This window comes from Meriones unguiculatus, chromosome X, assembly GCF_030254825.1.
Source record: "Meriones unguiculatus strain TT.TT164.6M chromosome X, Bangor_MerUng_6.1, whole genome shotgun sequence".
NCBI classification, from domain to species: domain Eukaryota; kingdom Metazoa; phylum Chordata; class Mammalia; order Rodentia; family Muridae; genus Meriones; species Meriones unguiculatus.
In genome coordinates this window covers 112546737-112569350 of record NC_083369.1, presented here as the reverse complement: position 1 = coordinate 112569350, position 22614 = coordinate 112546737, and the positions used below count along the sequence as shown (strand labels likewise).

General features: G+C 36.5%; 1 protein-coding gene across 2 annotated transcripts in view; it reads right to left on the bottom strand.

Moving 5' to 3' along the window:
- Positions 1-22308, bottom strand: part of Aff2 (ALF transcription elongation factor 2) — a 793967-nt gene extending 771659 nt beyond the window's left edge. The window contains exon 1 of one of the 2 annotated variants that reach the window (XM_060375629.1): positions 21614-22308. In XM_060375629.1, the coding sequence (XP_060231612.1) occupies positions 21614-21660 (47 nt within the window). In that variant the 5' untranslated portion in view covers positions 21661-22308. The remainder of the gene's footprint in view (positions 1-21613) is intronic. The other variant, XM_060375630.1, reaches the window with a different exon arrangement.
- Between the last annotated feature and the right edge of the window lie 306 nt (positions 22309-22614).

Sequence of the window (22614 nt, the reverse complement as noted above, 5' to 3'; positions counted from 1 at the left end):
CTCTTGGCATTTACATCAGGACAGACCCAATATGTGGTGATGTACTAACGTAGAAATCCACAGAGACACATATAAGCATATAATCTATGCAATGTATTTTGCTTCTAATGTATTTTTAAATCTCATGAGACCATGAGGTCTATATCTTAATAACACAAACAATATTATATAAAACTTCCTTCAATGTAAAAAAGTTAGACATATAATTTTTAAACATACTCTTTATGTAAAACTATAGCATTTTTTTCAAGTTGTAAAATCATCTTGAGTTATTCTTGAATATATCCTTAATTATAGTAACTACTAGAAATTGAATTGTATTGAGTTTGCACTTAAACATAAGATGCGAAAATGGCGACAAACTTCCACTTTAGATTCCTTTCAGAAGGTATCTTGTGGTCCCCTGACACATGTTACTAGAATTCCAGACTATATTCCTCAAGCCAAACTCCTGTGGGAAGGAAGCAGGTTTTCAGAGATTTGAGTCTAAGTGTACTTTTGGTGCATAGTAGGCCATGAACTGAGAAATAGCCACCCTCAACTTAGACTTTTTTTTTTTTTTTTTTTTTTTTTTTGCTTCACTAGTCTGTTTGACTTCCACACAAAGACCTATTCTCAGGGCCAGTCTCTGGGGTTGTCAGAGGGCTTTGTAATTGTAACCATAAACAAATTACTTTAGGGAACAGGCAAAAGCCACCAGCCACAATAAAAGAGCTTGTTCAAAAGTGCTCTTGATTACTGTATATCAGATTCCTTATTAAATAGGGGGAAAAGCAAGTGTATATAAAGTGATTAACATTTTAACAGATTTTTTAATATCTAAAAAAGAAGACATGGTGAATAATGCTATTCTCTAAGATTTTTTTTTTCTTTACAGATGACAAATTAGGAGAATGTCCTGACTTCAATGAAGAGTTTATAGAAATTTTGGTCAGCAGGAGGAAATTCCCTGTTCTATTGGGCTTATTTGAAAGTAAATTTGATTGCATCAAGAGCAGAGACAGCTGGGTCAGTACTAAGCAGAAACAAGAGAATATGACTTGGTGAACATAGTCAGGCCAGCACAGAAATGTAGGAGCCTATTGTACGCCACCCGGGACCCTCTGGCATACCCTGCTTAAGCACTTAAAAAAAAAAAAAAAAAACTCAATCCTGTTGAATATTTTCGTTTGTTTAGCCTCTGTAAAATCAGACTTTCTGATGAGAAGTAGAGAGAGTAGTGAGGAATATTTTTAAAACTGATTTGAAAAATCCACACAAGATTCTAGAACATCAAATAGTTTTACAAAACAACATTTTGATGATTTCAGTGTAAATGAATCAGAAACATATGGTTTACATTTCCTTTCACATGCACGGGGTCTCAAAATTAAAGAGGGGAAAGAAAGGCTTCAGGCATCGTGCATTTGGGGTTTTGCTAAACCCAAAAGCATTTTAAAAGTCTAAAGTGTGGCAGGCCTGCAGTGCAGTCGGATATATTCATCAAGGACAGTGAGACATTTTATAGGTTTTTCATATGTTAGATAATTAAAGGTCTATTCTTCAATGTGTCTGAAATGTAAGCCGATGTTATATTATTTTTCTCCCTGTAGGTGCACACGTGCTTAGGGAAGCTGGCATTGATTATTTTATTATAAATAGTATTGTTTAAAATAAAATAATGACATCATATTTTAGACAAAACAGTCTTCAAACAGGTAAAATGGTAAGAGTAAGAACACGTATTTGTATACATTGTAAAGAGAGATGGAAGGGGTTATGAGGACCACATATCTTAAGAGGTTTTTACTAGCAGATGTATATACGCATTTTACATATGTATATGCATATATGTGTATATATATATGTAATAATATTATATTTATATATGCACATACTTGTAAACACCATTACTAATAAATTACTTTATCAAGTCTCCAAAAGGACAATTTTAATGTCTTTAATTGATACTACATGCATATATGTATCCTCATACATAGGTTCAAAAAAGTTTAAATTCTCTGAACCTTTAGGTTGTCTCATTTTATTTTGTATGTAATTTCCTCTTCTTTGTATAACTCTTATGTCTACATGGTTGGAAAACATTATAAATGATAATGAATCAGTAATCATTGGAAGTGACTTGACTAAGAATTTTCTCAAGAATTTTAATATTTATTCCAAAGTGTTATAATGAAGAATAATAAGATGCCAGGGTAATTTTCTGAATACATAGAAAGACCATAATATTTACTCCAATGTGGTATAGCAAAGAAGAATAAGATGCTTGAGTTTTATTCTAAAAATAATCAAAAGTAGGTAGATACAAGGGAGAAACACATCTACTTTCCCTTATATGAATATAACCATCTTAATCTAAAGAATAATTTCCTGCTAAGAAGCATTCAAATATGCATTTGGAGGCAGGTCCCATGCACAATGTCAGGGAAATGACAATGGGTCAGGTTGCAGAAGAAATGGCAACCTGATGTAAATGATGGCTGCACTACCATCATTTACATAAGGTGCTATTAAAGTGTGACTAGAAGGTGGTAGAAATTAGTAGGGTCCATTTAGTAAACAAAAATATAAAAAAAAAAACTATATATATAGATCCACCACTTTAATTTTTAAAATTTTTTGTAGATAAATTAATTTGGAATTGTACTAATAATTTCATTTTTGCTGTATTTTATACTACAATATCTGCTTCTTATTTTCTCACCTTAAACTCCCCCATTGGGCAAAATATTGCAAGTCATTTACTTCTTCAGTTTAAAGTGAATTTAATGTATTTTATGCATTGTTTTCTGATAAGTTCCAACACAAGTTATAGCCACCAACTAGCCTGCACTGAAGCTTTTCTCTTATGAACTGTTAGAAAGGATTATAAAAATTCAGTGACTGAAATAACTGCAAAGTGATCTAGTTCAAACTTTATCTAATGCTGGAATCCTCTCAACAGTGTTCCTGATAGGGTCATCCAGTCTTAATCAAAGACATATGTGTACCTCTACTTAAACACTAGGTAACATCCACTCAAACAGAAAATGACCAAAATTCTAGAGTCAGACCTTCCTTTCTCCTGTAAAGATCAAGCACAGTGTCACTGCATTAGGCAGAGCAAAAAGAATATTGATTTAATAATTGGCACATGATTGTGAACTGTTTCTCTCACAGAACACAACCACCATGTCAAGGATATATTACAAATATAACAGGCAGTGGCTCAATTAAATACATTAAAATTATCATCACAAAGGCCATCATCATCTGTCGTTTACACTCATCAAAAAACTAGATCTCTGAAAAAATCAGCCCCTTTTGAAAAAAATCAATATTGTAAAGCTGAATGGATGGGTTTCTAATAACTCATTGATAACAAAGCAAAAGAAATGCCTTGTTGAGCAATGACTGAAAGATTTCAGTAACTGACAATGTAATGGGGACTAGATTTTGACTTAAGATCTCCCTTATGCAACAAGTAAAATAACAAAAAAGTGAGTAATAGACACTGACAAAACCATTCAAGACAACACTGGATCAACTTTGACTCCTGGCAGCCACAATAGAAAGCCAGATGCCCTGTGCCACGAGTTTCAACATATGATTGATGACTCTAGGCCTTTTGGAATAGAATCTTTGGAAATAGTTTTCTGTGGTTCCAAGCAATACTCTCTTATAAACTAATCAGTCACATAGATTTCAACTATGAGTTTTCTAAGGTGGTAGTGCTTAAGGGAGCCTGGTAGAATGAGCTATTTCTTTCTTTTTATGATTTTTTTTAATTTATGTGTAAGTAAATGTTTTATTCTGTGTATGCACACATGGGTGCAAGTGCTCATGAAAGCTAGAAGAGGTCATTGAATCTTTTAGAGTTAAAATTTTGGAGTGATTTTTGAGTTGCCCAATGTGGTTGATAGAAACCAAACTCTGGTTCTCTGTGAGAGCAGAATGCACCATTAACCCCCAAAGCATCTCTCCAGCCTCACAAGATTTCTGTTTAATGTTCCAAAAATGCTGCAACCAGAAATATCCTTATGCATGACCTTGGATGATTTATGAAATACAGGACATCTGCCAAACTTATCAAGGGGCATTCACACAAGAGTTATTCTAATAAACTTTTGTCTGGCCCATGATAGACATCCACAATACAGGTAATGAATAAATCAATGAGGGGATGATCATTCCTATCCTCAGGAGGTATTAAATTTGGAATTTCACTCATCCTAAGTAAAGTATCATGTACCATATATACAATGAGGAGAGTATCGCTCCTTGAGGCTTTAGTGTCAGAATAGTGTGATTTGAAACACAATATATTCTTTGGAGGATGAATGGATAGTCATCACAGGGGAATCACAGCTTTTATAACTTCCAAATAGTAGCTTTTTAAGATGTAACTAAAGAGGAGCAACATCTCAGAATGTATTTCTAGGAAGCCATATCACAACACTGTGTTTTGCATTAGTGCTTAGACACTACATTGTCTATTATCTACCTTTGTGATTTTGAGCAAATGAGTCAGTCTTTCTGGGCATCAATATTAAAACAGCAATATGCACACTATCTCACTGAAAGGTTTAACAGGATTTGAATGTGGAAACTTTACAGATTAGGATCTGGTATGTAACAATCCCTCAATTTTCAGAGCCATTATTTTCTCCCAAGTGTACAGTGTGTGTGTGTGTGTGTGTGTGTGTGTGTGTGTGTGTGTGATAACTTCTTATTTTTGTACTAGATGACTTCTTATATTTTCCTGTGACAGTTAAAGGGGAGACAATATGGGATATGCTGCCCTAAGAGAAAGTGGTATAGACCTGTTTCTTCTCCCAAGTTTAGTTGAACAGAGGATGCTCTATCTAGTGGAGTAAGAGAAAAGCAAAAGCCTTTAAGGAAAGATGTAACTACCTTCCAGTAACACGCCTGTAGTCCCTACCCCCACTCTAGTTCTCCAGGCTTGGGACAAGTTTGTCCTGAGCAACTAGAGCTCAAGTGAATGCAAGAGGGAAACCTGCCTAGAAAGCTTGGGGAGCCAACTTGAACTAAAAGACATCGATTATTCTGTACTGCCTCTAGAGTAAAGCTGCACGCATTAAACAGCTTAAAGCTGGAAGACTTTTTCCCTTGCTCCCCTAGCTGAATTTCTTTCAGAACTGCCTAAATGGAAAGGAATCAGCTGCCTTGAGAAGTAGAATCTGAATGCCCTCGTGCTGGTAAGGAGACTGAAAAGGATCTAGCTCACCCCTGTACTTCCTTAATGACCTTCATAGTTTGAAAGCTCTACAATACTTACTGCTAGTGGAACAAAGCTCCAGAACCATTGATTTCAAAACCCATTACAAGCTTCTCTTTTCTTTGCCATCTACACTTCACAAGAACTGAATCACAGCTGTATTTATTGTTATATCCACATACCACTGAAATCAGTTTGCACAGTTTCAGGACAATTGATCATAGATCTCTTTTTACTTGTATAACTTTTATGCTTTTAATGATTCAGTTTTTAAATGGTAAATTATTATAAAAAAATGGCTAGCAGAGGCCTAATTCATTCATTAAATTATAATGGAGGAATATATATGTCAGTAGCTAAAAAAGTTTGGTGATACTTTGTCTATGAAAATGCAGTCTCATTGTTAACACTGGAAATATAAACTAGTGTGTCAATTTACTACAGCAATACAGCTGGACTATCCAGTGCTTTACATTTAGTTAAAAATTCAAATTTAATAATTCACCAGTTTGAATTCAAGATGCATTTTTGTTTTTTGTTTTGTTTTTAATTGATGGATCATAAATCATCATGTCTTTTTTTTATTTGAAACTTAGAATATGTTGAAGCAATCTGCAAGATATTAAAAGCTTCTGTCTCCTGCATATGTTATTTCTCTTCTTTTTCCCCCAGTGAGGAAACAGAGCAATTTGTTCATCACCCTTTCAGAATCAGCATATGAAAGGTAAAAAATTGTTTATTTTCTTCAAAAATAATGTTTCATTTTGTCCATTTCCCTCAATTATCCATCATAGGTTGCTCCAAGCACTACAACCTTTTAAACATTTTCTTAATAAAATATACAAATGGTATTTAGAAAAAGATTGTTAAATGATTCCAAGGCAGTGATGATATTTTTCTTTCAAATATGTGATGCAAACATCCAATAAAAGGCAGAGAAATAAGAAATATGAATAAAAGGAGAATGATGAATCAGAACAAAGATGCTGACTTTAAAGGCTGTCTCCTTCCAATGTTTTTTTAAATATCTAATGGCAGAAGTGAGTCAGTGACTATAAAGGTATTTATGAAAATAAATGTCAGAAATTCATGAGACAATGAAAGAGGTGAGTAGGCAATAGAGAAGAGAGGTTGAAGATTTAGGAAGAACAGCAAGGCTTGTCCACAGGTCATTTGAAATCCACTGAGAACTCTGTTCACAAAGTAGACAAAAGTCTACTAAAGGCTATATTTCCAAAATATTAATATAATATTAATATAATGTTTTATATATCAATTTGACTTACAACTTTTCCAACTTCCCACCCTTAGCAGCATAATGCACCATCATTTCTGGAAGATTTTATTTTTGAGAATAAAATTGTTGCAAAAATATGTGCAGGTGCTAAAAATGTATACGGGTAACTCTATATAATATATTATATAGATTATATATATAAAACATATAACACTATACCCACATACCACTGAAATCAGTTCATTACATATATTATATGTCAGTTCATTATATATATATATATATATTTATTAATTCAACATACAACTGCCCAACTTCCTACCCTTAGCACCAAAATGTACCATTATTGCTAGATTATTTTTGAGAATAAAGTTATAGCAAAAATATGTATAAGTGCTAAAAAATATATGAAAATAAGCCTTTAGAAAGATATATTTTATGATCTATCACCCATTACCATGCCACCCATCTAATAGCTAAATACTCAAATTCACAAGTAAATTCAATTCCTATGATTCTCAGCATGTACAGAAAAGAAGACAGATGAGACATAAAAGGAAAAATAAAGGTCATTTTGGAAATGAACTTTTTCTTCAATTTTAGTCTCTAGTTGTTCAACTTTTTTTTGTTTCTGGTTACACCTCTGTGGTATGTGGCTATCCCGACTGTTAAGCAATGTTTTCAGATAAAAATATAAGAATCACAGTGACCCCAAGACCTTGAACTATTTCTTGAAGTCAGTGCCCATCCAATTCTTATAATCAACAACAAAATAAAAATCACAATAATAGTGTGACTTATTCAAAGCTCAGGGAAAATTTATCAGGAAGCTTTTTCCCATATTCTGATTTAAAGTACTTCTGAGAAATGCTTTGAGCCATGAAGTTTCTGACTTGTGTATCATTTATGATGCCCCTGGGAAGCAGTCTCTCCCTAAGAAAACCAAGGTCCAGTGTCCCCAGAAGGTTTTCATTACAGAAAGGAATGTGCCATGCCAGATGCACTGAGGGCTGTCAAGCTTGGTGAGCCCTCATCCCCAAAAAATCTCTCATAAATTTTGCAGAATATATTGCATTTCCTTAATTTTTTATGATTATGTTCAATTTAAGAAAACTTACCTCATGCTTCATCGTTTACCTTTTTTTAAATAGTTATGTGATCCCTGTGAACTTCTATGAACTTTTTTAGAATGATGTTTTTTTATATCTTAAAATATAAACCCACATATTTCCATCCAACCATTAATGTAATAGCCTTTCATTTTTAGTATGTGAGAACAAGCTAGACAGATTTCAAAGGTTTTTGAAAGTACACACTTACCTTTCCTTGTTTCATTAAGGCAATGAATATAATGAAAGATGGAAATAGCAAGTGATTAGAGAATAAAATTACCACGTCCTGGAATTGCAATCATATTTAGAGTGATAAGAAGAGTCTCAAATGGATGCATGCCTCTGTAAAAGCCACTTTTGTGTTTAGTATATTTGTTTTATAATACTATACACCAAATATCAAAATTGAACATATAGTAATAACAGCAGTGTCTTAGATCTGTAGATATGGTAATTTTTAATATTACACTCAAAGTTAGAATCTTCTTTTTACACCCGATAGCCTAGAGGAAGAGAAAGGACTCAACATATTGGTGTCATCCAGTGAGATAGAAGCCAGGAGACATAAAGATGTTACTCTACCTATAAGCAATGAGGATAGGAATATGTTACAAAGACAAATGTAGTCTTTTTAAAACCAGGTTATGAAAAACAGACAAAAATTATAATTCTGTTCAACGTGTCATTGATCCTGAGTGACTAATGGATTATTTGTATGAAGTTAAACTTGAGCTTTGTGAAAATCTAAAATAAATAAAATGTCAAACTTTATGTAATTTTAACAGACATATCCAGTTAGGAGTCTTCTATTCATAGCTGTTGGTTAAAATCATTGACCAACATCCTTACAGATTAATCAATGATTCAGTGGTGGCTTGGGTGTCATCATTTGCTACTAATGTACATTTAGAGTTAACTTCAACTTTCAAGCCATTTGAGTTAATCAAATTTCTCTTTTTGTTCAAAATATATGTGTTAAAGCAACTTTTACAAAAGGTTTTGTGGTAAAGGGGTGTAATGTGTGTATTTTTTCAATGGCATTAGTGTGTGCATTGGCATTTCTTTGTGATTCCTAGGTAAGATCCTATGCGGAAACCAATAAAAGTGGTCTTTGTCATTCTTAATGGGAAGTTTTATAACTTACAGTCTGAATATAGTTGAAATAATACTGAAGTTTAAACTGCTGCAAAACTTAAAATAAAACCAACCAAACCAAAAAGCCAGTGAGTCTAAATTGCAGCAAAAGAGATATGGTTAATATTTTGCACTTTTTTTGGCACTCCATAGCTACATTTCTGCAGGATCTTTAATGTATGCATGTACATGATCTCTAGTTTAAATTGCATTAAAAAATTACTAACTGCCTTCTAAGTATATCCCCCAACATCTAGTTAATTTAGTCAGATGGGTGTTTTACACTCACTAATATTTTCTGGAAATACTCATCACCATTCCTATTTCTTGCTGTCTTTTAGACCTGCATGTTATCACCTTAAGGTTTTGGACTGTAAAAATAATATTTAGGGGATTCTAAGCACAGTGTTATTACTTGAAAGTCATCAAGTACATATCTGCAAAGGCAGAAGTTGGTAGGAGCACAGGTATAAGTTTCAAGAAACCTACATTTTAATTAGGCTTTTGCAGTTTACTAGTTATATGAATTTGCAAACTTTAGGCATGTGTCTGTCTGATATTCACCTTCTGAGGCAGTGAAATGGAGGTGCAAGTACCTCTCTTTTAGTGTGTTTGCTTAGTCAGGTGGTGCCTACAAATGATATGACCTAATGCACTGTATGTTCTTATGTTTTCCCCTGACTACGAAAACATCAGAGCTCTTAAGACTCAAACATGGAAACTTTTCTGCAGAACCTTGAGATGAAACTGTCATCTGAATCCTCCAGAGGCATAAATAGAAGATGTGTTCCATCTAAAAATATATGTTTGCAAAACCCAAATCCTAGGTTAGCCTCTCAAGCAGGAAAAATATAAAAACAGTATTTGGTTCAGTGTGGAGAAATTACTCAGCAGAAGTTCAAGGCGTATTTGGCTCCTTTTGTACTACAACAGCCTTAATTCAGTGATGGTGACATGCTAAGACACTTTTGACTATGGTATATTGTTGCTAAAGTATAACCCTTCTTATTTTTAAATTTAATTACTTTAAGAATGACATACAAGAGTGCTTGCTATATTGCATCACCCCTGCCTCTCCCTTTCCTCCAACTCCCCTTGTGTTTCTCTCTCAATTTCATGTCCCCTTCTTCATTTTTTTTTTGCCATGAAACTCAGGGCCCCAAGCATGTTAGCTAAAAATTATGAGCCTTAGCTAAAGGCACCTTATCTAAAATTCCAAACACTAACCCACAAAATATTATGACAGTTACTGGACATGTTACACACTATCAAAATAAAATACAAGAGAAGAAATGTAAAATTCAAATCTGATAGACAGAACATATTTTTACATAGATTTTTCTTGCCTACAATGAATTCTCATCAAGAGTCTTTGCAAGAGAAATGTACATAAGGAATATTTTATTTATAACAATTACGAAAAAAATACCTATGGAAAGCAAGACAACATATCTCTCTATATCCTACACCTGCTTGAGAACTATAAACTTCTGCTGTCTTCTAAGAAATCTGTTTTAAACCTCTGAGTTAACCCTTCATAAATCTGACCAAATAAAGTATGAACCAAGTTGCTATGCAATAATCCATTTATATAGCTAAACGCCTACGGTGGATCAGTTCCTATGCCATGGGCTGGAGCAAAGCAATTCACCACACTGAAAACTCTAACCTCATTGAGTTCAGTTCTGAAGGTTGAATTATGATGAACTTTACAGATCAGTCTCTCCCAAACCCCAAATTTGTTGTATACAATGAAAAGGAACAGAATCATGAGTCTCTTCTTTGTGTAGACATCTTTGATCATGAATTTGATCATGAATTTAAACCCCAAGCTAATTTATGAAAACTTCAAAATCATCATCAAAAGCCTCATCTCAAGACCATTGTAAAGTCCTACAAATCATAAGGGATTGTTTTATTATACATTTATTCCAGAGAATTATTGTAGGTTACCAGATTAGCTAAAGATTCACTAGATTCTTCATGAAGTCCAGATAAGCATATTGCTTCTATTTGACATTGGGCAAGTCACTAATCCTGTGTACTCTAATTTGTACTATGTAAAATAGAAATCAGAGCCTATAACACAGAAAATTTGTATTTTCACTTTTGCTTTCATTACTAATAGCAGTAGTAGTACTATCTCTCTCTTTTGAAGAACTAGCTCAATGACCAACTAAATTTAATAAATGTATGATGCTGTACTTTGAACTGAGAAGTAATTATTACTCTAGGTAAAGCATTAGAATTATATAAATAAAAGGCATGTTCTCATCGCACACAAGAGCACACGAGTGAAAAAAGACATGAAGAAAGTGAGAAAGGGTCTTTCAGCCCAGACAAAATTATATTCAGTGTAGCATGAGAACACAGAAAGGAGGAATTTGAAAATACCAGGCAAGGATATTTCAGTTGTAAGGGGCGAGTAGCCTAGGGGATGCTCCTATATGGCTGTTCCATAGACAGAGAGAGAGTGGATATGTGAAAGATGAAATGGTCAAAAATGAATTGTTGTTCAGTTAGTTAATCATAAACATATATGGGAATACCAATCAGACAGTATGGTAGCTTCCATTTTAAGAAAAATAAAGAAATGTTGAGATTGAAATTTTGCTACAGCCCTTCCAAATAAAAGATTACATAATTTTTATAAAAAAATAAAATATGAAAAGGGTTAAAGGTAAGCTATGTGTCTGGGTATATCTCAAAAGCAATGATACATACAGCTTTTGAAAACAGGTATTTGTCTTTCTGGGATACCTCACTCAGGATGATCTTTTCTAGATCCCACCATTTGCCTGCGTATTTCATGATTTCTTTGTTTTTAAATTGCTGAGTAATATTCCATTGTGTAAAAGTACCACAATTTCTGTAGCCATTCCTCCGTTGATGGACATCTGGGTTGTTTCCAGTTTCTGGATACTACGAATAAAGCTGCTACAAACATGGTTGAGCAAATGTCCTTGTTGAGCATCTTTTGGATATATGCCTAGGAATGGTATAGCTGGATCTTGAAGAAACACTATTCCTAATTGTCTGAGAAAGCAACAGATTGATTTCCAAAGTGGTTGTACAAGTTTACATTCCCACCAGAAATGGAGGGTTCCCCTTTCTCCACAACCTCTCCAGCATGTGCATATACTCATAAGTAGGCACTAGACCTGTAAGATAGGATAAACATACTAAAATCTGTACACCTAAAGAAGGTAAACAAGAAAGGGGGTCCGGGGTAAGATGATCAATCCTCACTTAGAAAGACAAATGGGATGCACATTGGATGTAGGAGAAAACAAGTAACAGGACAGGATCCTACCACAGAGGGCCCCTGAAAGACTCTACCTAGCAGTGTATCAAAACAGATGCTGAGACTCATAACCAAACCTTGGGCAGAGTGCACAGAATCATATGAAAGAAGGGGGAGTTACTATTATCTGGAGAGGACAAGAGCTCCACAAGGACCAAATATATCTGGGCACAGGAGCTTTTTATGAGACTGTTTCTCCCACCAAGGATATATGGATATAACCTAGAACCCCTGCTCAGATGTAGCCAATGGTAGCTCAGTATCCAAGTGGGTGCCCTAGTAAGGGCAACAGGGACTATTTCTGACATGAACTCAATGGCTGGCTCTTTGACCTCCTCCACCCCACGAGGGATGAGCAGCTTTGCTAGGTCACAGAAGAGGACTTTGTAGCCAGTCCTGAAGATACCTGATAAACTAGGGTCAGATGGAAGAGGAGGAGGACCTCCCCTATCAGTGGACTTGGAAACGAGCAGGGAGGAGATGAAGGAGGGAGGGTGGGCTTGGGAGGGAATGAGGGAGTGGGCTACAATTGGGATACGAAGTTATTAAACCGTAACTAATATTAAAAAATTAATTTAAGAAAAAAATAGAAAACAGTTATTTGGCCAGTTAGTTGCCAATTTGCAAACATTTCTTTCCATAGTTTCAATAAACAAATTTTTATTTGATATTTTTTGAATAATTGCATTTATTTTTCCACCGCTTGGACAGTCAAAATAGTTTCTGTGAGCTTTGTGGCCATCTCTTATCAAATGGTAGTTGGTGTTAAAGAGAGTAATCAGTTAAAAGCCAAACAAAGCACTGGCAGCTGTGAGATAAATGTGAGCCAAAGGAGATAACTCCATTTCTAAAGTCAATCATTTCCTCTTGCATACTAGTTGCTTTAGGCTTTCTAAATAATTCAGCTTTTTACTACTCTATTTTTGTTTGATTGTTTGGTGAATTTTAAAAAAGGTTACAGTCTGTAGCCCAGGTTAGCATTGCAATCCTCCTGCCTCAGGATTATAGGCATGCACCACCAGGCCTTGCTAGATACTTCATTTCTTCCTGGACACTGTCCCTTGGTGAGTGCAGCCTTGCCAGGTCACAAAGGAAGATGATGCAGCCAGCCTTAACTAGACCTGATGAGCTAGGGTCAGATAGAAGGGGAGGAGGTCCTCTCCAGTACACTAGAGGTGGGTCATGGAAAGAGAAGAGGGAGGGTAAGGGGGACTGGGAGGAGATGAGGGGTGGGTCTACAGCTGGGATACATAGTAAATGGATTATAATAAATAATAAATAAATTAATTAATTTAAAAAGCACTTAAAGCATTTCATAGGCTGGATGAAGATTATTTCACCTACAGTGGGTCTTTGTAAAAGCCTTTTTGTCTTACAAGCCTGGGTCATACTCTTTCTTCACATATAAATCTGTATTCCCATGTTAGCTCTGTAAGGCCATGGAAGCCATTTACATTCTTTTAATCTGCTACTGAATGTGACACTAGCAGAGTGACTGAGAAAGTCACTTTACCATGCTAGACCTCAGTCTCCTTGTCTTTACTATGTCAAGACATGACCAGAGAAATCTAAAGAAACCCTTAGCCTTTGAACAGTAGGTTCTAGGAATTGATTAATGTCTATGCACCAGAGCCAAGCATTTTTCCAGCAAATAAATAATAGCTAATTGATGAGACCTCTCCATGGCACTTCATCAGAGACATCCATCATGTTGAATCTAATTTAGTTACTGTTGCTGTGCCGACCTGGCATGAAAACAATCAGTCCCTTTGGAAAATTAATTTGTTCAAAAAATTAGTTGACTGACATCCTGGAGAAGGAAATAAAGTCCATGTGATTATGTTTTTTACGTCATTCAACAAAGAGTTAGGCCATCCTGTACATGCTGCTTTAGTCTTTGGGTTAAACTGACCTCATAACATGCTCCTTCTGAGTGGCTGGTTTGATTGAACCAGAAATCCAAAGATGAAGAAGACATCAGACTCCCAGAAAACGTCTTCTAATGTTTGTTAAAGCAACTACAGTTTCAACACTGCTTTGAGAAAAATAATGTTTTGTTCTGCTTTGTTGTTGCTTACATTTTTAAAACACACATTTTAACTCTATTTTAAGGAGGTCTGCTACCTACCAAAAAAATGTTCTAACTCCAAGTATAGAGTATAATAAAGGTCACCAAGAAAAACAGTATCTCTTCCTGAGATCAGCTTTTCACAGAGGAGGATAAATGATTCTGAGAATTATTCTTTGGAAATCTAGCAAAACAAACCGTTCTTCGTTCTTCATTGCATGAAAGTGATTTTTTATTTTTTTTTGGTCCAGAAAGGAACACTGAAGAATAAACAGATGAGTGATTTTTGAGCCTGGAATGAAAACAAAGCCTATTTCTTTAGCATATTCCCCAATGTATGGCTTATATACCATCATTTTCTACTGAAGAACAGAATCAAAGATTACATTAAACCACTAGTTCATATTCTTTTCAAATGAAACAATGTATATTTTTAAAAATCCACAACCTAAGCAATCCACAATCAAAATAATATTTAGTCTACAGTAAGTACTATTGTCAACTCTGCTTAAATCACATCATTTTTTTTAAGCTCATGGATAATTTTTCTCGACTCAGTAAGTTGGTAGATGTTAGTAGCTAATGTCATTGAAAAGATTTACTTAAAAAACCAAGAACTCTACTCTTGCCTGATGCGTCTAAAACAAAAAGGAGGAACTGTAGAGAGCTGCCTAATGCAGAGCCTTAAAGATGGAGCTGGTTTCCGCCTTCCACCTTCCCGATGGTGAGTGCTCTCTGTCACAAACAACTCCACATTTGGCTAAGGCTGAGGATCTGGCTTGCTTCCTTGTATGTGGACCTATCTGCATTGCCCACGTGGCACGCTGGGGTTGGCTACCCAGAGGCTATTTAAGCTGTGGGCTGGCTTTCCCCAGGGTCAGATGATTGTTCAAGGTTCCTGAATAAACTGCATTGAAAAAAAAAAAAAAAAACCAAGAACTTAGAGCATCACTTTCTCTATAGTGTGGTGTGCCTTGTTTTGAGCAAGCATATAAAATTTCACTAAAGTAAAACATAAAAGTTTAACAAATCATGAAGCCAGTTCTGGACCTTTGATTAACAGTCATAATAATTTACCCTGTAGATCTGCAATAGTTAAATAGCAAAACAGATTTCTCATGATGAAATAGAAGTCATAAAGTGTGAAACTCAAGGAAAGCTGAAGGAATCCCAACCTTCTGATCACTCATCCCTTGTTCAGTTTTTGTTACACATTCTTCAATTTTCTCTGTATGCATTGAGATACAAGAACACCGACTCCTGTGGCTTCATGGTTTAAAAATGATTCCTTCACATTTTTTCAATGCTAAACATATATTTTATAGAAATTATATGTTTTAAATCACACCCATAGCATGGTTTCTATTTTTGTCTTCCGTATTAAATTTTTGTGTAACTATTATTTTTTCTCATTAAGTTAAAAAAATGATCAGATTGCTAGTAGACCTGACAGGAATAAGAATAATTAAAACACTATCATGCATGCAGAGGCCAGTATTATTTCACAGACTTATTAACCAACTATTTTTGAAAGATGTGCATTTGCATGGATCAGTTTTTGAGACAAGTATGACTCTAATGTGAATCAACAGATGGTTATTGATGGTACTTCCCATCAGTACCTCTGATGGGAAAGGACAATAATAGATAAAGCAAGGGGTGATACACCATCACTTAGGAAGTGATAGGGATTTTAAAAATAAATTCCTTAATGTAACAGTCGTGAAGCAGTGAAAAATACAATCAACACATTTCATTTAACGATTCATTTACTGAGCAAACTTCAGCAAATCACTTAACATCTCTGAACTTCAATTTTCTCCACTTGAAAATGGAGTTAACTACATTAATTCGTACAAAGCCTCAAAATTACTTTTAGGAACAAAACAAAAAATATATATGGTAGATTGCAAAGCTTTGGCAAGGAGTGTTATGAACTTCTTACCTCCGCCTTTTGAGGGGCTCCAAATAAACCAGGGAAATGTATTCTGATCATCTTTGTGATCAATACTCAATTTAGAACTCTCAAATACTTCAGTTTTCCTAAACTTCAGTTTTCACTCCCCATATGTGTATATAGAACATATGCACATCACAATTATAACTTAAGTATTCTGTATTTCTAGAAAATGTGTTGATATATACATTATGTGTGAATATTCATAAATATCCATGAAAAGGCATTCATGAAAGTAACTAGAAACAAAATGATTGATAATGGTAAAAATATTATACACATGCATAAAAGTGTCATAATGAAACCCATTATTTCTTCTTTTTAATAAAAAAACAATCAGTGTTTCATAGCTGGTCAAGTACATGGTGACTCACAAATTTATTTTTCATATAGAAAAGTAATTTACACAATTCAATCCATTTGGTTCACTGAGAGCTAAATATCCCCAACACACAATAAATTAACAGTCAATAAAGCTTTGAGGAAGGGCAAGAGATATACAATTGAGAGATATTAATTTCTATCATATCCACCAATGTCTGTGGACTTGGGTAAAATGGACATTCTTTCTAGAATCCAGTCTACTCATCAGCAAAATGGGGGGAATAACTCTGACAATTTCCAACTCACAATGACAAAAAGGTGTCATATGGAATGGCAATGAACTTACTGGTAATACTCTTGTTAAGTGTTCTTGTGGTTTGCTAAATATTGGATTAAACCTGAACTACATTATTAAATAGCTGATATCTCTGAAAGTAACTACCATCTTAGTCCATTATGTTGCAGAAAGTCATTGGAAAGATTAGGTGAGATTGAGTATTGAATGTATGGCATTTAGAGCCCCCGTCAAAATGAGTGAATACTCAAACTACAATAAGGATGATGAGAGTGAGCTCTACAGTAGCTGAAACACACACACAAATGCATATGTGCATTTCCTCAAGATAGTTCCTTCAAGTTCAATTTTTTATTTCATTAATCTGCAGCATATTTTTGCATTTACCAGTAAATATGTTGTTATAATTTACTCTTCTTCCCCCTCATAGCAACTACAAAAGACAATATTATAAAAGAAAAATGTAATCACTGAACTGTTTTGTTAATCTAGTATATGGCGATTGACCCCTTTGAAGTATGACCTAGAGTTACAAGTTCTTATGAAAACAACTTCTAGATTATTCTACAAGAGACCATTTCATTGGACTTTTAGAATTTTGGAATTATGTTAAACATGTGCAAATATTGTGCACAATACCGATAAAATGGAGATAAAATAAAGCTTCAATATATTTAAGTCACTTCTTTCCAAAATTAATTAATATGTTTGAATACAATATAATTTTTTATCCATCTATAAAATATTGAAGTTTAGAATGTCATGAATGTCTATAACTACTGACTCATTTTTGAGGCAATCATTTTCTATCTTTATTTGTGTATTTTAAAGTTGTTAAATGCTCTAATATACCATAAACAAATCAATTCATGTATCATTAAACTGATTTCTGACATGAGATAATTTTCTTCCTTGTTCAAAAGATGTAACTTTTAAGATTAGCTGGAACAGCTTTAATTCTTTGCAGAGATATCTGGATGTTGTAGAGAGGATCTTGACAATATCAAGTATTACCACTTTCAATCTCTCCTCCCCATAAATTTTCTTAAAAGACCTTATTCAAAAGGGTTTGCTGAGTAAACACTCAAGCATACTAGAGAATGCATATCACACTAGGTATCATGAGCTGTATAGAGTTTCTTTTTAGTGTACCACAGAATATAAAGACAGAAAAGATCAATGGATGACAGCGGAGAACAGAAATTCTGGGAACCTTAAAGAATATGAGATGACTCCTCTGCTGAGAGTTGTCTTAGTTGTCCCAGCATGATAAAGGTTGTACTCCCTCTATTTTCCAGTTTCCCATCCACAAACAGTCCTGTTCAACTCTTCTGGTAGACTATAACTAAGCCAGCTGTGTGTAACATGGGAGTGGGTGGAGGCAAATGGGTTGTTTTGGTACAAGCCATGGATGGCTGGAGCTGGAACAGTTCACTTTTGTCTGGAAAACAGGTACCCTCTTCCAGGCCCCACGAGGTCCAGAAAACTCGGGAAAGTGTTAGCTGCTGAAGCAGACCTGGGGGTTCCCTTCAGCTAAATAGAAGCCTGGCTGGCACATCGCCCCTTCTCAGCCTTGACAGCCTCACATAGACCTTTGAACTTTCTATTTATATAACAGTTTACTAAGTTTAAGTCTCTTCCCATTTGCAAGCTTGCATTTAATTAGGCTAATTGCGAGACACCACATAAAATCTACAAACAACTGATGTAGTCTTTTGTAGTGAGAATCAGGCCACTGTCATAATCACATAACATAATTCCTTGGTATTTTTAATATTTTGGGTTTGCTGTCATGGGACTTTTTATTTTTCTGTTATTAACATTTGTCTCTATATTTTCTCCCCTCCACACACACATACTTTATTTTTAATATAAATGTAACTGCCTCACAGAAAGAAATTTGGCATGCCACAAAGCAGTGTTTAAAGCTGTGTAGGTAGGTGCTTACAGGATAGAAAACCTGTACAATTTGTAAGCTTTTACATTTATATTAATGACTTTGCCATTGCTGATAAAGACATTTAAATCTAGCGACATGATCTAGAAACCTCAAAAATCTCATTTACTTGATTAACAAGAACAAATCTATGGAATTATTTAAATCATGAACTATGCTCCCCCTCCCAAATTTTTCTTCCTTTTTTTAAAAAAAGATAAAATGATGTATTCGGCAGGCACAAATATCTGTGTCTTACTTTGCTTTCACAGAATGGTTCATATTAAATTCCAACTCAGGTGAACACTGCTTATACATCTATCAATCCTAAGGAATTTGAGCTTTCTCCCTTTAATGAAGTCCAGAGCATGACCCATTAAGACACTATTGCAATTTGTAAAATCCCGTGATACATTTTGTAAGGCATGTGAGCATTCCCAGACACTGCACAACACAGCATCACTCATACCCCATCTTTGAGGCACATTTTTCGGAACACAAGTGTATGTTTATCAATAGGCACTCATTTTTAAACTTTGCTATAGATGAGTGTTTGTAAATAATGTTTATACTTGTTTATGTACAGCTATTATTCCTTAAGCTTAGAAAAATGAGTTGGGCCTTGTTGTTGTTGCTGCTGTTATTTTAGCTCTCTTGATGCATTTATTGATACATATCTAGGCAGAGTTACCATAGAAATTGTTTCCAGCTTGCTGTTCTACAAGTGATTAGGTTTAATGCAAATGAGCTCCTTAACTTTTATGCCTTTTCCCCTCATCTGTCTTTCTATACACATGGAGTAGTGCATATCATCACTTTCAACCTCTATTTATTTTTAAGAAATGGAAGTAAACATATAACAAACTTGTAACTGGTATTTTCATGATGTCCAAGGTGTTTTGAAAGATACATAGATTATCATTAAGAACGATGTCTAGATTTTCAGATTATGCACCATGGTCATATTTGTGTCTCTTTTCTTTATGGAGGTGCTTAAAATACAGAAGCACAATCACATTACAAATATTTATAGGCACAGATTCATAAGAAAACTTGCCCTTCACAACCAAGCAGTAAGAAGGAGAAATTGTCCTGGATCATGTATACAGAAAGGGAAGGCATGTTTGTTCTTGTTTGTCTGTTTGTTGTTTTAAAGGCAGACATGTTATATTATTTCATCACTATTTTCCATAACATCCACCAAATCGGTCACTATGCTCTAAAACAGATGTGACATAGTTACAGATAAGGAGAAAAAAAAAGGTTTTGTATTTTCCTTAACAGGAATCTCTAAAAGGGAACAGGGACACATGTTCCTGAAAAAAATATTAAGCAGAAAGGTTCAGATCCCCTTTAAATATCCAACTATACATGTGTAGTACTAAACTGGAATTAAAACAGTAATATAAGTAAACATGAAAGTGTGTGTGTTCTCAAACCTAATGTCTATTTTCAGCTAAATCAATTAAAACAGTGTCTGTTAAATTAACAGTATTACTTAAGGCGCATATTAGACAAAATTTATCCAAATTATAATGCTGTGGTGTGGTTATCAGTTGTCAGAAAAATAAGTTAGTATAGCCGAGCAAATGTTGCATACAGGAGTGTATCATTAAATTGAGCACTAATTTAAGGATTTAAAAAAATAATAATAGATTTTTTAATATAACATGATTTCCTCACAGCTTTGAAAAGTCTATAAATATTGTTATATTCAATGATTTATTTGCACTTTCTAGGAAATAAGACATAAGGCATCGTGGGTTTGCAACCGAAGCAGTCATGAGTAGTATAATGAAGCTATTGGCCAAACATCCTGACCCTTTTTAAAAGAAGGAAATTGTCTAAAACAGGACACTGACAATGGAAATTGCTGAAAAAATGCACAGCATTCATAGCCAGAAACTGGTAGTTTGAACATTGTAAAAGATTTCAAACTGTTGATGGGCACTACAAATTATTCTCACAACATTTAAATGGTATGAGCCATGAGTGCCATGAGTGCCATTGGAAGTCTTTCATGCTGTGCCTGCCTCCTTCCTCATGTAAATACTTGGGCTTTGGGGAGAAAACTGATATGTTGTAATATTGTGACATATAAATTACTATAAGGTTTGTAGTAAAGTTTTTCTAAAGTTAATAGATCTGAAGATCAGTGTACATGTGTGCCTGTACATCACACAGACAGGAACAACTTTCTGCCCCACCAGTCACCTTTGCACCATCTTTCAGGATCTCTCAACAACTTTTGGGTATTTTTTAAAAAGCAGTTAAAACCTTGGAATTCTAACTGTGTGCCCATTACACAAACCTAAGACCACCTCCCACTGGGTGGGAGGCCAAAGGGGGTTCAGAGGCTAATTAAATGTGCATTGACTTCGGAGCTGCAGACTTTAGGGGCCAACTTCAAACATCCATTGCCTTCTAACATCCAAAGCCAAGCGCTAAAAGGCAACTGGGCCGAGGTCCCTACTGCAGTGGCCCCTGAAGACAGGGCTCTTATAAGAGGAACTTAGATTTGATGGGCTTAGGGAAGGTTTTGGACCCATTCCTTTCTGGGTGGAGATGGAGGTGGCAACAGTGTGGGCGGTGGCCGCTAAGAAAGCTGAAGGTGGCCTCCGGGTACCTGGCTGTCGCTTTTTCTCCCGCCACAGGCTGCAGGAGCTGGCAACTGGAAAGTTATAGCATTTCAGGCTGGATCCTACCCAATGAGCTGCTGGCGAGAAAAGCCCCCCGGAGGTTGTAGTGCGGGTGGGTGGCACCAAATCTGCTATGGGCCATCTGCAACTCTTTAGACTTAGAGTGCAAAGGGATTCTTTTGCCCGCATCTTTCCCTGTCCCCGAACCTCCCCCATCCCAACACCCGACCAAGGAGTCACTGAAGCCAAAACTAGAGGTGTCTGGGAGCAAGTAGGTGGGTGTCCGGGGCGGCCCCCACAACAGCTCTGGCTCCTCTTAACAAAGGCGAAAAGCCCAGACCAGACCGGGATCCCGCTCATCAAAAGAGAAGGCAATTTTTAACACCTACCACTGCTGCTCCAAGTCCCAATCCCTGAAAAAGTCAAATAGATCCATAGCGGCCGGGCGGCGGCTGGCGGCTGTCTGTCCCTGCTCGCTGTGTGTTGACACAGCTCTCAGCTGCGCAGCTCTCACTGTAGTCGGTGGCGCTGCTCTCTGGCCCTCCCGCCCGGTTAAAAGTGCTGGGGCCGCATCAGCGGCAGTGGCGGGCTCCCAGGGTACCTGGTCCTGAGCTCCAGAGCAGTGAAGGTGGCGGCGGAGGAAACGATTGCACTGGGCGGGCAAGAGCCTGACCGCCCGCTTGGGTCCACTCTCCCTGTGGCTGCCAGCGTGCCCAGCGCACCCAGGTCGCAGTGGCGGCCTCTTAGAGCTCGGCCGGTTGGGCCGCCCGCCTGGCAGGCTGCGGGCGGGTGGCGACGGCCGAGGCTGGGGCCAGCAAGGCAGTAGCAGTAGTGCGGTGCAGCTGCCAGGGCAGCGGCGGCGGTGGCGGCAGCGGCAGCGGCGGCGGCTGCACAGGCGGCGGCCGAGACAACATCACACACTTACATACTCACAGGGGGCGGAGCCTGGCCAGTTCGAAGCCGCGACATGGAGCAGACACGTTATCATCCTTGGATCTGGCAGGGGCTAGCCCCTCCCGCCTGTGCTCCAGGATCCCGACTGTCAAAATCAGCTGATGGGGGCAGTTGCAGAGCTGATGACCCAGACCTGGACCCAGAGAGGAGGTTACAGGGACACAGAAGAGGGTCTCACGGGACCAAAATGTAGGCTACCAGATTGGGACGCCCCGACCCCAACACACTACTGGGATTGAGTGTTCGTCACCAGGGAAGAGTGCACAAACTGCTCCAAGAAAGAGTTAAAGCCCTGCTGCCATTGCTTGCAGTCCCTGTCCAGACATTCTTTTCAGACCGCTAGATCAAACTTTTGTGTCCCCAGCATCCCTCGGGGCTGCATCACGGGGCATATGTGTTCAAGAAGGACAAGGCAGTCACCTTCACCATTTCTGCG